Raw genomic sequence first — 15,252 nt, forward strand, 5'->3', positions numbered from 1 at the left:
CCTGCTTCGGGGGTGGCGGGATCTGCGGGCCCTGGCGCCCCCAGGAGACCCCGAGGCGCGCGGGCAGAGCCTGGGGGAGAAGGGGCTCTGTCGCCGGGTCCGGGCGGCCCCTACAAAGCGCACTCGCTGCCCCCGGGTACGGGCAGCACCTGGGTGGGTCCCCGACGGCACGCGGGCGGGCGGGACCGCTGTTTGCTCTGGGGGCCGGGCCGGAGTAGGCGGTTCTCCGCACAGAGCGGATCCGGGTGGGCCCGGCGGCCCGAAGCGGTCAGGTGCGCCGACGTCCCGAGCCCGGGGCCTTGCCCTCGCCATGGCCGAGCGGCGCCAGGGCCTGGGGCTCCGCCTGGTCCGTCGCCTGGCCGGGCTAGGGGTGCGCCGGGGGAAGCGGACCCCGGAGGAGGCCAGAGCCCGGGATAGGTGAGGGATGGAGGAGGGCCGCGTGGGTGCTCTCGCGCGTGTGTGTGTGTGTGTAGCTGTCTGTCGGAGAGTGTAGTAGATATTAAAATACGCGTATGTGAGATGTGAGTGTCTCGGAGCATAAAAATGTGTCGATTTTGGATGTGTAAATGCGAAGACGGCCTTTATAAAGTCCCTGTGCTCTTTGGAAACTTTAAAACACCTTTTGCGATTTCCTTAAGTCAGGCTGCTTTAGCTTGACCTCCCTCCCATCTAGCCGCCTGCAGACAATTTCTTTACGGAGGAGAGTAAAGGCGATGCATGACTCCTTCCGCCTGTGTGGACTTTGATTCCCACATAACAGGCCAGTTCCCTCTGGTCTTCCTGAGCCTCTGTTAGGATTGTGACCGGCTCCTGAGTTGTCTTGGGCGGCACTGCACTTGCCCTTGTTGCCACGGCGAGGTTTTCCCTGTCATCCCAGGTCGCAATAGCAATCAGCCTCTCTTTGCCACTTGCTTAGTGGCTCACTTAAATGATCTCATTTCATCCTTACAGCAGCTCCATGAGACAGGTGTTCAGTGTGATTCAGACGTGGAAATGGAGGTTCAGAGAGGCAAAGCGCCCTGTCCACCACACGACTGGGGAGTGGCGGGGCTGGAGGACAAGCTTGGGCAGTCTGACTCCAGAGCTCACCCTGAAGCCCCGGCTGCTCTGTTGCCTTGAGAGACTGAAGGCCTGCAAGCCAGGGGGCCAGAGTCTGTCCTAGCCTCCGCTGCCACTGGCCATGTGACTCGGAACAAATGACTTCTTCTCTCCGAGCCCATTTGCTGGCAGCTGATGTTTGAATGGGAGGAAAAAGGGGCTGTGTATGGCTAGGAGCTGGAATCGAGGACCCCAGTAGCTCCTGGGCCTATATCCCAGAAGAGGGTGGGGTGTTTGTGTGTCTGTACAGTTCAGTTACCCAGCAATTTGTTCTGATCTTATCATGACACAACTGTTTTCAGCTCACCTTGGGAGGAATGGGGGCGTGGTGGAGGCAGAGTGAGGGGAAGGGTTTGTACTGCTCTCTCACCCCAAAGAGAGAGGGGAGGGGCAGGGAGGGCCTAGCCACCCTATGCTGGGAAGCCTGAGTGAGCTGGGGGGTGGTGCCCACACCCTGCTAGTGCCATGCCCTACCCCGCTGGAAGACACGCCCTCTCCCTTTACCCTGCCTGGCAGAAACCTGCCCTATAGGCCCAGGTGGCTCTGCCCCTCCCTTTCCCCACTTGAGAGGAGGTGGGATTGGGGCATGGGTGATTCAGCGGTGTGGAGGGCAGGGGAGGGACTGCGGAGGCTCCTGCAGTAGCAATGACACATCCCGTGTACGCACTTGGATTCAGTTCTCACAGTTGTGAGAATGGAACTGAGGCACAAGCCTCCGATTCCTGCTAGTTTCCCGGGGTGGGGGTCAGAGTGCATGGAGGAGGCAGCCAGCAGCCAAGGCACATCCTCATCTTGCCCCCCATTTGTGTGGTGATGTCCAACCAGCCTTCGGAGTAGGATGGTCCTAGTGTCTTACTCCCAAGGCTCATTAGTCATGTGATTCTAGGCTTCACCTCTCTGGCCTCCGTTTCCTTGCCTGAAAAATGGGGCACTAATATCCACCTCTTAGGGTTATTGTGAGGCTTAAGGGAGATCATGTAGGCACAATACCCAGTGCTAAGCCTGGCATAGGGAGTGCTTCAGCAAATGGCGAGCTTTTGAATTACAGGGCACTGTCGCTTTTCTGTATTCTGGCCCTGATACAGGCCTAGTCCCCACTTTTCTCCAAGCCCAGCCCTCTTTCTCTGTCTCTGGGGGTGGAGTGGACAGTTGGGGAAGGGAGCAGAGAGGAGGCTGCTGTACAAGCTTCCCCTTTCCCCAGATTTCAGGAGCTCATCCAGGCTGTGGGCTCTGAGAGAAGTGAGAGAGGCCGCTGGGTCAAGCCTTGGGGTGGGAGAGGAGAAGGCTACCTCACTCCCTTCCCCCTGTGCTTCCTTTTCAGGCCCTGGGGTGGCCAGAGTTGCCCTGACCTGGCCCAAGGCCAGGGCAGCACTAACAATGTCAGCCTCAAGGTAGGAGAGAAGGCAAAGGGGAGGCCAGGAAGGGGTTGGTGGGGGAGGGGCAGGCCCTGAGAACCTTGACTCGTAAGTCAGGCAGCTGGAGTTCTCTAATCCTCCCTTTGTCACTTATTCACTGGGTGAGCCAGGGCAGATCACTCCTCACCTTTGAACCTCAGTTTCTCCATCTGCAAAATGGGAACAATAATGCCTCTCAGGGCTGCTGTGAGACATGAGGTAATGGATGTAGAACATCCAGCATGGGGTCTAGATGCTCAGGAAACATGGGCTTCCTAACGCCGGGCCCCAGGGAGGCATGTAGGGTCTCCGCCTGTTCCCAGGACCCCCTTTTCCACACTTCCTGCTTTAGCTCGACCTCCCTCCCTCCCATCTTTTGTCCTTTTAACCCACTTCCGGGCATGGACCCCCCAGGGGTGATGCTGGGCCAGTGACTTAACCTTCTGGCCACAGTTTTCCCGTCTGAGCCAGGGACTGGGCAGCACGGGGTGTCCTCCACTTGGAGTTGGCTCACGCAGCCGTGTGTCTCTCTGTGGTCCTGAATACCATTAGTAATTACTCACATGTAATTGAGTACTCGTTATGTGCCGGTGCTCTGCATAGATTATCTCATGAAATCTTCACAGCACTCCCAGGAAGCGGGTACTGTTATTATCATGCCAATTTTACACATGGGGAAACTGAGATGCAAGCGGTACTGCAGCTAGGAATTGCAGAGCTAGGCTTCAAGCCCGGGGTGCCTTGCTCCAGGCCCCCACAGGAATCATTGTCCTCTACTGTCTCTTGAGGTGTTCAGCCCCTGGTGAGTGAAAGGCTGCACCTATTTCACAGATGAGTAAATGGAGACATTTGGGATCAAGGGTCCCTGCTAGAAGGAATTTTGACCCAGACTTGGCTCCTCTGTTGTCAGAGCATAAATACCTCCTTGAAAACTGGGTTTTGGGGTGGTGGGGGGGACAAAGGAGGCAGTGTCCTTATGGGTCTGGGATCCTGGGCCCTTTCCCCTCACCCCCACAGCCAGACTTGGCCCCAGGGGAAACAGCAGACACAGGTCAGGTGTGTCCCATTTTCAGGGGAACCCTCTTCCCTGACTCCCTCATGTCCCAGGTACATCTCTACGCCCAGGTGTGCCTGGGGATCTCAGGTGGAGGGTCCTGGGGAGGTGGCTGCAGGCAGAGGCCATGGGCGCTTGAGGCAGGCATGCCCACGAGCCCCTAATCCCCAGGGCAGCTGGGGAAGCAGCAGCTGACCTGAGAGTTGGGCCCTCGTGTGTGACTTTATTCATGTCGGTGTCTTCTCTGGGTCTCTTTCCTCACCGTAGAATGGGAGGCGTGAGTTGAGTGGGGAAGGGTCTTCCCGGAGCTCTGCCCCTTTGCCCAGCTCTCATGGCCCTGGCCGCCTCCCCTAGGACAGCTCTGCTTCTCCGGTGCAAGGAGGGCAGTCGGGGTGATGAAGTGCCTGGAGGGCAGGGGAAGATGCTGTCACCAGGCCGCTGCCTCTGCTTTCCCTCAGACCCAAGCCCAGAGCTGCTCAGAATGGGACCTTCAGGAAGGGAGCCGAGGTTCCTGGCTTTGGAAGCGACGACACAGCTCAGGAGGGCTCGCTCAGCCCCTGGGGCGCCTCCAGAGGCCAGCTGTGGGCAGCGCCTCTGACATGGCCAACTATCCCTCCATGGAGCTGGAGAGCCCAGCACTGGCAGCAGACCCCGCTGGTCCCAGGCACCCCTCATGCCCCGTGCCAGTGCCTGGGCATTTGGGACAGGAAACCCCAGACTGCACTTGCCTGCAAACCTCATACATGGCCCCAGAGGTCCCTCTGAATCCTGAGCCACCCAGCACCGTGGAAGACATGCCGCCCCGCCCAGCATCCTTTCCCAAGGCAGAAGGGGCAAAGGGCAAGCCTGCCACCCCAGGGCCAGCACTGCCAGAGCCAGCCCAGATCCTACCGGAGCGAACCTCTGCCAGGAAGACCCGCTACCACATCACTGTCATCCTGCAGGGGCGTGGGCTGACACCTGGGGAGGAGGGCGGGGAGCCCAAACCGGCCCAACCAGCTCTTCACCCCTTCTGCCCTGAGGAATTCAGGGCCTGGCTGGATCCTCCCCAGGGGCCCCGCCCCATCACGGGGTGCCCAACTGACCCGCCCCAGGAGCCCCGGCTAAGAGCCCCACGGCATCAGAAGAGCACGGCCCAGCAGCAGGAGATCCAGGCCCGCTGGTCACCTGGGTCCCAACACACACGGTGAGTACAGGTCTGTCCCCATGTGGGCCGGCCGTGGGAGGAAAAACTAGCCTGGCTGTCCTTTCTGGGGTCTCTGCCTCACCTCCAGACTTCTTCAACTCCAGGCCCATTCATTCAGCTCCCTGAGCATGAGCTGAAACTGCCATCCCCTCCCCACTCACCTTGCCTTCCTCTCCCTCCCCTCACCCACAGCCTACCTCCTGAACCCACTGCTGCTCTCCTCCCCCCTCCATCTGAGGAGGGGGAGATCCTTCATAAAGAGGCTGGGAGAGTGGTCACCTTCCCCTCAGCAACACCCACCACTCCCTGCTTCTGTTCAGGCGACCACAGAACCCACCTGGGAATAGGCACTAGCCAAGGTGCTGGGTGTCCTGGGGCAAATTGCTTAACCTCTCTGGTCCCTGAGTTGTCCAGTAGATTTTGTAGCTGGAGATGAGGTAGTTACAGGATCATGCTTTGAACTCCAGAGAGACGGGCTGCCGAAATAGCAGGGATGCTTATTAATAACACCTCAGTCGCAGCAATAATTACCTTCCAGGCTCTGTGTCAGCGGCCACAGGAACGGGCACTGAGATTCCCAAGCCTCGATTTTTATGTGTTTTGAAATGATTCTCCCAAATCTGCTTGGTGGGCTCAGTGGTGAAAGAGTGGGTTCCCTAAAACTCACCTGAGCAGGGGTGAATATGGCCCTGGGGCACTGGGCCTCACACGGGGCTCTGAGAAGTTCCTAATGTGGTGGCAGCTGTCATTTATGGTTTGTTTTCTAAGCATAATCCTGTTTCATCCTCACAACAGCCCCATGGAGTAGGACTGTTCCTGCTCCACACCCCCATGCCCTGATTACAATAGGAAACTAAGGCTCAGAGAGGTTCTACCACTTGCTCAACGTCCACTAGAAAGTGAGGGGCCTGAATTTGAATGCGGTGCCTGTGCTCTAATCATTGCTCTATCCTGCCTCTCACAGAGGCCTCGTTGGCCCTGTGCAGACGAGGGAAGGTTGAGTGTGGTTGCTGTGCGGACTCCAGGGTTTTCTCTGACCCTGTGGAGGTAGATCTGGCGGCATTGTGCCGGGATGTCCGGGACTCTGGATGGGAGGCAGGTAACTGGTCCTGCGGCAAGGATGAGGGAGATGGGGGAGCGTGGCTGGCTCAGATCTGCTCGGTATCCCAGCGGGGGAGAGGGCTGCCGAGTGAGGGAGGGGGTGGAGGAGTAGGCTTTGGAGAGAGGACAGAAGCAATAGGTTTAGCTGAGGGGCTGGGGCCTTACCTGCTACTCCCCGGCTATTTCTGGTCCAGGTGGATAATGACAGACTCTGGCGGGAGGCTAGGGTGCCCTTAGAGAGGAGGAAGCGGACCTCCAGGGACATCCTCCTCCCATGTCCCCAGGGTTTCTGGGGCAGGATTGGCGAATATAGGGGGTGGGGAGGCAGGACACAGTTGGGACTGCAAGTGGGAATGCTATGCATTCAAGGTTGTGTGTCTGTGTTTGACCGTAGGCTGTGAATTGACTGTGTGCGTGCATTATGAATGTGTGCCTGTGCCATCGTGTCTGTGACTGGTGTGTTGCTGTGTCTCTTGAGTGTTTGTAGCTCTGACTGTGTGTTTGACTGTGTGTGTAAGTCAGCATACTAGTAAGTGTCTGTGTTTTTGTGCCTGTGCTACTCCCTGGGTCTGTGCCGGTGGCTGGCTGCGTGTCAGTGTGTGCCGATGTGACGCAGCATGTGTTTGTGGGATGTGGGCCTGTAGACTGGTTTGGCCTAGTTTGGGGGTGACTCACAGGTAAGCAGGGAGAATCCAGGACTTGTTGGGTTAGACAAGGCTCTTTCCCACACTCCCCTCCGCCCCTTCCTCAGCCTCTCCCTTCTCAGCCCCACACCTTGTGTGGAGGTCACAGGTTACCCTGCCAACCAATTCACTTCTGAGATGGGATCCTGGAGAAGAGAGGGAACGGGCACTTCTGCTGGGCTGGGTCATTGAGGTGTGTCTTCAAAGCAAGGACAAAAAGGGGAGCTATATGCAGGCAGATTCCAGCATAGTGTGAGGAACATTCTAGCAGTCCTGGCTGTCCAGGGATTGGTCAGGTCAACTGTCAGATGGTGACCTCCCTAGCCCTAGAGGTGTGCAGGCAGAAGCGAATGACCGCATGCTTGTGGAATGAGTGTCTATCAGGGGTGTTGTCCAGGGGCTGGGCTGGGGTGAGAGAGGCATTGCATTCTGATTATTGGGAGGTCACTGACAATATCTAATTTGACTATCAATGGCTTCCTGTGAACCGGATTTCCTGTTGCTTTGCCAAAGCCTATGGGGCCTTCCAAATGTGGTTCCTGTTTTTATGGTAATTTGCTGACCCCTGGACTCCCTGGACTCTTCATGGGAAAGTTGGCTTTGGATGAACGGAATCAGGGACTAGGGCACTGATGGCGAACCTTTTGAGCTCGGCGTGTCAGCATTTTGAAAAACCCTAACTGAACTCTGGTGCCGTGTCACATATAGAAGTTTTTTGATCTTTGCAACCATAGTAAAACACTTAATATATTTGATATTTATTTTATATATTTAAATGCCATTTAACAAAGAAAAATCAACCAAAAAAGTGAGTTCGTGTGTCACCCCTGACACGCGTGTCATAGGTTCGCCATCACTGGACTAGGGCATCCCCTAGCACTTAGCATTGAATGAATGAATAAGTGAATGAGTGAATGAACAAATAAATGACTTAGAACCCTGGCTTTGCCCCTTACTATTAATGCCATTAGGGACAGGGAATCTCAGCAAATAGCAGTTGCTATTATTGTTTTTCAGAAATGAAGAGGAGACTCAGGGGGAGTGAGGGGGTGAAGCTCCATGTGGGGGAAATCCCAGCAAGGACAGGGGTTCTGTTAGAAGAAAGGGGGCTCCTTAGTGAGAACGGGGGAGAGGGTCAGGGCCTCAGTGAAGGGCTAGGAATCCAGGGCCTAGCGTGTCTGATTGTGTCCTGCTCTCAGGAATTCTGCCTGGGGAAAGGATTGGGACTCCATCTCAGCCCACCACCTTTCCCATACACAAGGCTTTTCTGGGGCCACTCAGACCCTGTCTCGGGCCAGGCCACATGTGTCATAGCTACCAGCGGTCCCTGAGTCAGGCCAGGCTTCCCTAGGCCTCAGCCCCTTTCATCTCTGCCCCTCATAAAACCTGAGTCACTGCTGGGGCCACCGGGCAGGGTCAAAGTTCTAGGTTCCACCAGCTTAGTAGAGAGGAAGATAGAGATGGGGGAGGGAAGCTGGGGGCATGGGTCCATTTCTGGTCTTACCTTCCTTTATAGGGTCTAAGGGATGCCTAGTGAAGGGGAGGAGCGGACCCGAAGACAGGTTGGGCCTGAGGCTGGGGATGAACAGGTTGACTTCACTGGTCCTTGGGGCCTGAGAATAGGATTGCCCTGGTCAGCTGCCCTGGTCAGCGTGACTTGGAAGTCAGAGTGGAGGCTGGATGGCCCCTCCAGGCCTGCTGTAACCCTCTTTGAAAGCACATTTCCAAACCATTGCATCTCAATTGGCCAGGTAAATACATAAGGGAGTTTTGTATGGTGATTAAGCACCCAGGGCTGGCATTCAAGACTTGCCTCTTGCTACTGTGTAACTCTGGGCAAGTTTCTTAACCCTCGTGAACGTTCCTCCTGCCCTCATCTGCTAAACGGGAATGTTTGTTCATAATTTACTAATACCGTACTCTTTAGGAGTTATCAAGTGCATGGAGTTCTTTTGAGGATTCCATAGGGCAATGGACGTAAAGGAGTTAGCAAGCTGTTTGGCACGGAGTAAGCCCTCAGCAGATGGCTGTTGTTGTTGCTGTCACTATTAAAACAGGTTCGCCAGAGAGTTCCTAGGGAGCTTAGAAGTCTCCTCAGACAGTTGTTATAATCACCCCCTATTTAATAAAGGAGGTAATGGAGACCCAGAGATCAAGGAGGTTCAGAGAAGAAATAAGACCTTAAAAGAGGGAAGGTAAGAGGTGCTCTGCGGGAGAGGACCGCAGGCACAGCTGGATGTGCTCAGAGCCTTGGCCTCGGGGCCAGGAGGGAAGATGCCTAGACATGGGCTTAGCTTCGACTTCAAACCCCGGCTTGCAATTTTGCAGGAGCATCACCCTGGGCCAGTCACTCCTCTTCTCTGACCCTTGGTTTCTTCATCTGTATGATGGGGGAAACACTCATAGAGGAGAACATTGAGGGAAAGTGCATGCAAGTCCAAGTGCTGGGTCCCGAGGAATTTCCCTAAGACCCACAGATGTACCCAGAAGGCCACGCTGCATGCGGGTGCTAGTACACACACGCACACCTGCTAGTGTTTGCTCACAGTTCTCCCAGGGGACACCCCGAAGTTTTTGAGCCAGCATTTTAGTTTATAAGATGAGTTTTTGTTCTTTCTCTCTTATTTTATCCTGACAATAACCCTATGAAGCACATACTCTTATTTTATAACACTAGAGGCCTGATGCATGAAATTCGTGCAAGAGTAGGCCTTCCTTCTCCCGGCTGCTGGTACCGGCTTCCCTCTGGCACCCGGGACCTCAGCTTCGTCTGGAAGGACATCTGGTCTGATTAGCATATTACACTTTTATTATTATAGATTTTGTGGGTTGGAGCCCTGATGCCTGAAGGGGAAGAGTGGCCACTCAGGTGATCTAGCTAGTGAGTGGCAGAGTCAGGGGAAACCCAGCTCTGCTCAAGGCCAACGTCTACCTTCCCTTCCCTTCCCTTCTCTTCCCTTCTCTTCCCTTCCCTTCCCTTCCCTTCCCTTCCCTTCCCTTCCCTTCCTTTCCCTTCCCTTTCCTTATAATGGCAGGAACAGGGTCAGAACAATTGCCTAGTTTTTAGCTTTCTGGTTTTCCAGTTTGGGGCTCCTGGAGGACTAGAGTCCCAGCCCCATCCATAGACCAGTGGGTCAGACCATATGCCTTTCTCTCCATCCAGGCTCAGGCCACAGCTTCACCCATGGAAGGACGGTGGTATAGGGGATCACCTGAAAGTGGGGAGAGGGCTGAGAGCATTATGCCCATTTTATAGATGAAGAAACAAAGGTCACATGACTTGCCTAAGGGTACCCACCCTGATCTTGGCAGAGGTAGTTATTCTGTACTACAGGGAGCCACCCGCACACCCTTGACCCTGTCTCTCTTTTTCCTGGCACCATCTGCAGGGAGCTGGGCCACAGGGAGCCAAGGACACTTCAGAACAGGTTGCTGGGGCCCAGCATGGAGGAGGCAGGTGGGCCCCCAGCTCGGGCCGAGGCCCGGGTGGTGAGTGCCAGGCTGACATGGCGACAGCGGCCCCCTGCCAAGGAAGAGGTGAGGCATCACTTTCACAAGGTGTCCCTGGTGTCGGAGGCCCGGATGGAAGCCCCCCAGGAGGAGATGTTTGAGTACAGCCCCCGTGGAGACAAAGTCAATGGCTTCGCTGCAAGGAGAGAAGAGACTGTGAATCATCAAGCCCCCCCGGTTGGGGCTGGTTCCAAGAGCTGCCAGAGCCATGGGCCCATCTTTTCCAAGAAGTACACACTACCCCCCAAGGAGAAAAGGCTGGTGAGGAGGCTGAAAGAGGCTGTGGACCAGTGTGATGGCAGCTCCCAAGACCCTAAGACTGAGCCACCACGCCTGGGAGCCATGGCCAGGACGGAGCTCTTGGTGCCCCTGCCGGGGCCCCGTGAGCCGAGCCCCCACCCATGTGTGAACCGTGAGGAGCGGCAGGTGACACGCACTGTGCGGACCACTGTGGTGGTAGGCGGGCATGTGGACCGAAGGGTGACCAGCTCTGTGACCTTGGAGCCAGTGCTCCCGGGCGAGGCCCTGCCAAGGGGCCGTAATGCTGTCCGGGCAGTGGTGGTGGGCCACAGGCCTGAGGGCTCGCCCAGCCACAGTCAGGCCCTGGAGCTGCTCAGTAGCCGGCTTCCCAGGCCCAGGGCTTCTGTGTCAAGGAGTCCAGGTCTGGGCAGTACAGAGGGCACAGCCCTGGGGCAGCTGCCTGCGATGGGGACAACAGAGCCAAAAGGCAGATCTGCCCTGGCCCCTGTAGGCATCCCTGAGGGTGCTCACCCACCTCAGAACCAAGAGGTCCCTGCAGCCCATCCAGACCCAGACCAGGGCCAAGCTCTGGGTGCCAAGGCCCATAAGGTCCCAAGGGTGCAGGGAGCCTCCAACCCCACCCAGCTCCCTCTCCACATCTCTCAGGGCCAGGCATTAGTACCCTCTTCTCCCAGAATCCAGATCCATACCCCCTCCCCGGGCCTCGACCACCTTCCTGAGCAGCCTGTGGTGCCCACTCACCCCAGGGCCCAGCCTGCTCTGGATCCCAAGGGACCCCAGGCCCTGCCCTCTGTAAAAAGGGAAGAGCTCACAGATACCCCTGCTGCCACCATCATGCCCAGGGTAAGGAATGAGGTTGTTACGGTCCCTGGAGAACCCCCATCCCCTACAAGAAGACAGGCTGTCTCTAGCCCAGACAATCTTTCTGCTCCATCTTCCCCAAGGAATAAGGTTGTTCAGGGCCCTGAAAATGTCCCTATCTTCTCCCTCACCCAGAAAGACATAGTACAGGGCCCTGATGTTCCTGCGGACCCCTCCCCCACCCAGAAAGAGGTTGTGCAGGCTCCTAGTGCTCCCGCTGCCGCATCCCCCGAACCAACCAAGGTTGTCCAGGGCCCGGAAGACAGGCCTAGCACCCAAAAGGAGGTTGTCCAGGGTAGTGAAGGCAGCTTTGGCGCTTCCCTCACCAAGGAAGAGCCTGCTCAGGGCCTGATTGCTCCTGCTATCCCATCCCGCCAGGAGGATAAGGCTGTCCAGGGCTCTGAAGGGAGCCCCGCCTCATCTCCCACCCAAAAAAAGGTTGTCCAGGGTCCTGCTGTTCTCCCTGCTCCCTCCTCCTCAGTGGGCAAGGTGCTCCCCAGCCCAGGAGGCCCCGCTGCCCCAGAGCCAATGGAAGCAGAGGCCAGCCAAGAGCCCCGGCTTATCCCGGGCTCCACTGAAGACAAGATGCTCCCGGAGCCATCGACGGAGGAGGAGGAGCTGGTCCTGGCGGCTGACCTGGAGATGTTCCTGGACACCCTGCGGAGCATGGAGCCCCCCGAGATCCTCCGCACCCACCGGCTGCCACGAGCCCCCCGCTCCTCCTACCTGGCCATGTACGCCACGCTGCCTCCGATCGAGGAGGACCAGCCCAGGCCTTGGGTGCTGGGACCCAGCCCCCAGGAGGTGCCAGCACTGGAAGAAAAGGAGGAGGAGGAGGAGGAGGAGGAGGAGGAGGAGGAGGAAGAGGAGGAGGAGGAGCAGCAGCCAGAGAACCCCTACCTGAGTGATGATGAGAAGCTCCAGCGCAGGCAGGAGAAAGCTGGGCCCGGGCCCTCCTGGGACTTCCTCCCTGCCAGGCCCCCCCAGGCCTCTTACTCGCCTCTGGAGATGATGAAGAAGCATGTCACAGATGCCAAGGGCTCCCAGCCGGAGCCAGGGCCAGAGCGGCAGGCGGGCACGAGGCCCACCTCCCGCCTTGAAGGCAGTCTTTTCTTTGGGGGTAGGGTGTCTGCCACCAAGGAGGCCCCCCCCTCGGAATCACTAGGCACAAAACTATCCGCTCTGCCTCCCCATGGGGCACCAGGGCTCAGAAAGGTGCCAGGACAGCCGCCCCTGCTCTACAGTGACAGGTCGCCGCCAGAGAAGCCCCCGTGCGCCAGGCCCCCTGAGGGCTGGGTGAGTGAGGCCGTGGGTGGCCAGGGAGGGTGCCAGGCCTCACCAGGGTTTGGATGGCATGAGGACCATGGTACTGGGGGGCAGAGTCTTCAGATGCAGAAGTTTGGGCCTGAGGTATGGCTTGGTGTGATCCTGTGCAAGCCACGTTTCCCTGTCCAAACGGAAGAGGTTTGCACGGTCGGTTCCAAAGACCTTAATGGCTCCAATCTCTTGGAAGCCGGAGAAGGGGAGTGATAGGGGGCCAGCTCCTGGACAGGGTGGGTTGGGACAAGTGTGGTGCCCTCTGTGGGGGTGGAGGCTAACAGGGAGGATGTGGGTTGCCTGGGATGGCAGGTGGTGGGAGGCAGTAAGCAGGCAACCTATTAGACTTCTTATCACTGCCTCCCTTCCAGAGCCCGGCATCGAAGACCCAGGGCAAGCTGAACACCAGGCCAGGAAAGGTAGGGGGTGGAGGGCAAGTGTGTGGGCGGGGCAGCAGGAGGCCGGAGCTCAAATCAGAGCCTGAGGACCCCCCTCTGCGTTTTGTCCAGGTGGTCCTCTTCTCAGAGCCCGGCTGCCAAGGCAGCAGCAGGGAGGTTTGGGAAGACATTGCTGATGCCTCCAGCTGGGCCCACGTGGCCTCCATAAGAGTGGTCCGAGGCTGGTGAGTGCAGAGTGCTGGGAACCTGGGGCAGCAAGCACAGCGAGAAGTGCCCAGCCAACCTGGCAGAACCCCCCTGAGCTACCCAGAGGTGCTGCCTTGTGGGTACATCCTCTCCAACCCAGTGACCCTGGGTCTCTGTGCCCACAGCTGGGTGCTGTATGAAGAGCCAGAGTTCCGGGGCCGGAAGCTGGTCCTGCCTGAAGGAGATGTGGAACTCAGAGCCGCGGGGCCCGCGTGGAGTGTCCACGGCATCGGCTCCCTCAGGAGAGTCGTCCGGGTAAGCGGGCTGTGGTTGGGAGCCAGATGTTGCCCTGTCCCCCTGGGCCCCGGGCCGGCCGTGAGGAGGGAGTTGGAATCTCAGGGACAGAGATTCCCACTCGTACTGGGTTGGGGGCAGAGGGGGTTTATTATGGACTCGCCTATAGATTCCAGACCTTGGAGTCAACTGGGGAGTGCTAGCCTGGCTTGGGGAGGCAGGGGCAGGCGGAGGCCAGGCCCCAGCGTGGGAAAGCAGCCTGAGGAAGTTTGAGCTGCCTCTGGAGAAGGACTCGCTAGAATAGCAGAAACAGGTGGGGTGGATATGGGTGCTCCCCTCCCCTCAGAGCCCAGGGCTCTTAAGCCCACAGTAAGACCCAAGGTGCCTTGGACAATTGTTCATTCATTGGCTCAAGCATGCTTCATAATGTCTGCTGTGTGCCAGCCCCCAGGCCAGGCAGTGAAGGCTGGAGGAGACTGACCTCTGCCCTGCAGGACTCAGGGTCAGGCTAGGGTCTCAGGGTGGGGTTCGAAGCAGGAAAACCATATAATCAGATTAGCAGTTGATAAACACCCCTCTGGCTGCCAGGAGAAGAGACTGGGTGGGGATCCCAGAGGCAGGAAGACCAGGAAGGGCTGTGATTTCCAGCTGAGGAGTGCTTCTGAATTTTGAGGGAGGGGGGTGTGGTTTGTAAAGGCATAGTTAATATTACAGTTTCATATTTGTAACGTGGTAGTCTACAAACTACCAAAATTAAGCTTGACAAAATCATCTTGGCTGCTAGGGAGAACCAGAAGAGAAAGCAGGGCCAATCAGATGTTTGTTTTGTTTTAAAAAATATTTTTATTGATTTCAGAGAGGAAGGGAAAGGGAGAGAGAGAGAAACATCAATGATGAGAGAGAATCATTGATTGGCTGCCTCTTGCACACCTCCTACTGGGGATCGTGACCTGAGTGGGAATTGAACCATGACCTCCTGGTTCATAGATCGATGCTCAACCACGGAGCCACGCCCGCTGGGCTGCTTTGTTTCGTTTTTAATGAGAGGAGGAATAACTCTGAGTCCAGAGCTATTGCAGCCCTCCTGGTAAGAGAATACGAGAGCTGATGATTCTTAACTAGGGCAGTAGCCCAACCATGCAAAGGAGGGGTGTTTTCAAAGCCTCTCCAGAAACACAGAAATGTTTGTGGACAGTTTATTGTGATCTTCTCACAATAAAGTCATCGTTGTGTGGGAGGTAATGAGGTACAAGAGAAAAACAGGGGCTTTGAAGTCAGGTGGACCTGGATTCCTTTGATTAATCCAGCATTGGACACTCAGTATATTCCAGGTCTGAACAGAGGCAGGGATCGTACATAAAAGAATGGTCAGTTAGACCTCCAGAAGCAGCTGTCCAGCTCGTCTACCCCTCCACCAGCTGGAAGCTGGGTTACCAGAGGGAAGGCGGAGGGCAATGGCACTTGGCAGGCTCTTGCTGAGAACTTTGGTCTCAGATCCCCAAGGTTCAGGGCGGGACCAGCATGGGCTTTGGTCTTGGGTTGTCTGGTCAACCTTAAGAATACATCCCAGCCAAACCGGTTTGGCTCAGTGGATAGAGCGTCGGCCTGCGGACTGAAGGGTCCCAGGTTCGATTCCGGTCAAGGGCATGTACCTTGGTTGCGGGCACATCCCCAGTGGGAGGTGTGCAGGAGGCGGCTGGTCGATGTGACTCTCTCATCGATGTTTCTAACTCTCTATCCCTCTCCCTCTCTCACTCTAAAAAATCAATAAAATATATTTAAAAAAAAAAAAGAATACATCCCAGTCTATCTCCTGGCTTCTGGGAGACAGTCACAAAGTTTTCCCAGAAGCCCCCCGGAACCCCGGCTGGGCAGACTTGGGGAAGCAGGTACAGAAGTGGGTAGTCTC

General features: G+C 56.7%; 1 protein-coding gene across 1 annotated transcript in view; it reads left to right on the top strand.

Annotated features, from left to right (window-relative positions):
* Positions 1–310: 310 nt before the first annotated feature.
* The window catches only part of CRYBG2 (crystallin beta-gamma domain containing 2), a gene marked incomplete at both ends in the record, with an annotated part of 28,922 nt that continues 13,980 nt past the window's right edge, over positions 311–15,252 (top strand). The window contains 7 exons of the mRNA XM_081087199.1: positions 311–417; positions 2,420–2,489; positions 4,005–4,732; positions 9,906–12,444; positions 12,837–12,884; positions 12,975–13,087; positions 13,235–13,364. Of these exons, the coding sequence (XP_080943325.1) occupies positions 311–417; positions 2,420–2,489; positions 4,005–4,732; positions 9,906–12,444; positions 12,837–12,884; positions 12,975–13,087; positions 13,235–13,364 (3,735 nt within the window). The remainder of the gene's footprint in view (positions 418–2,419; positions 2,490–4,004; positions 4,733–9,905; positions 12,445–12,836; positions 12,885–12,974; positions 13,088–13,234; positions 13,365–15,252) is intronic.

The sequence above is a fragment of the Myotis nattereri genome (genome assembly GCF_964212035.1).
Source record: "Myotis nattereri genome assembly, chromosome: 3".
NCBI lineage: Eukaryota > Metazoa > Chordata > Mammalia > Chiroptera > Vespertilionidae > Myotis > Myotis nattereri.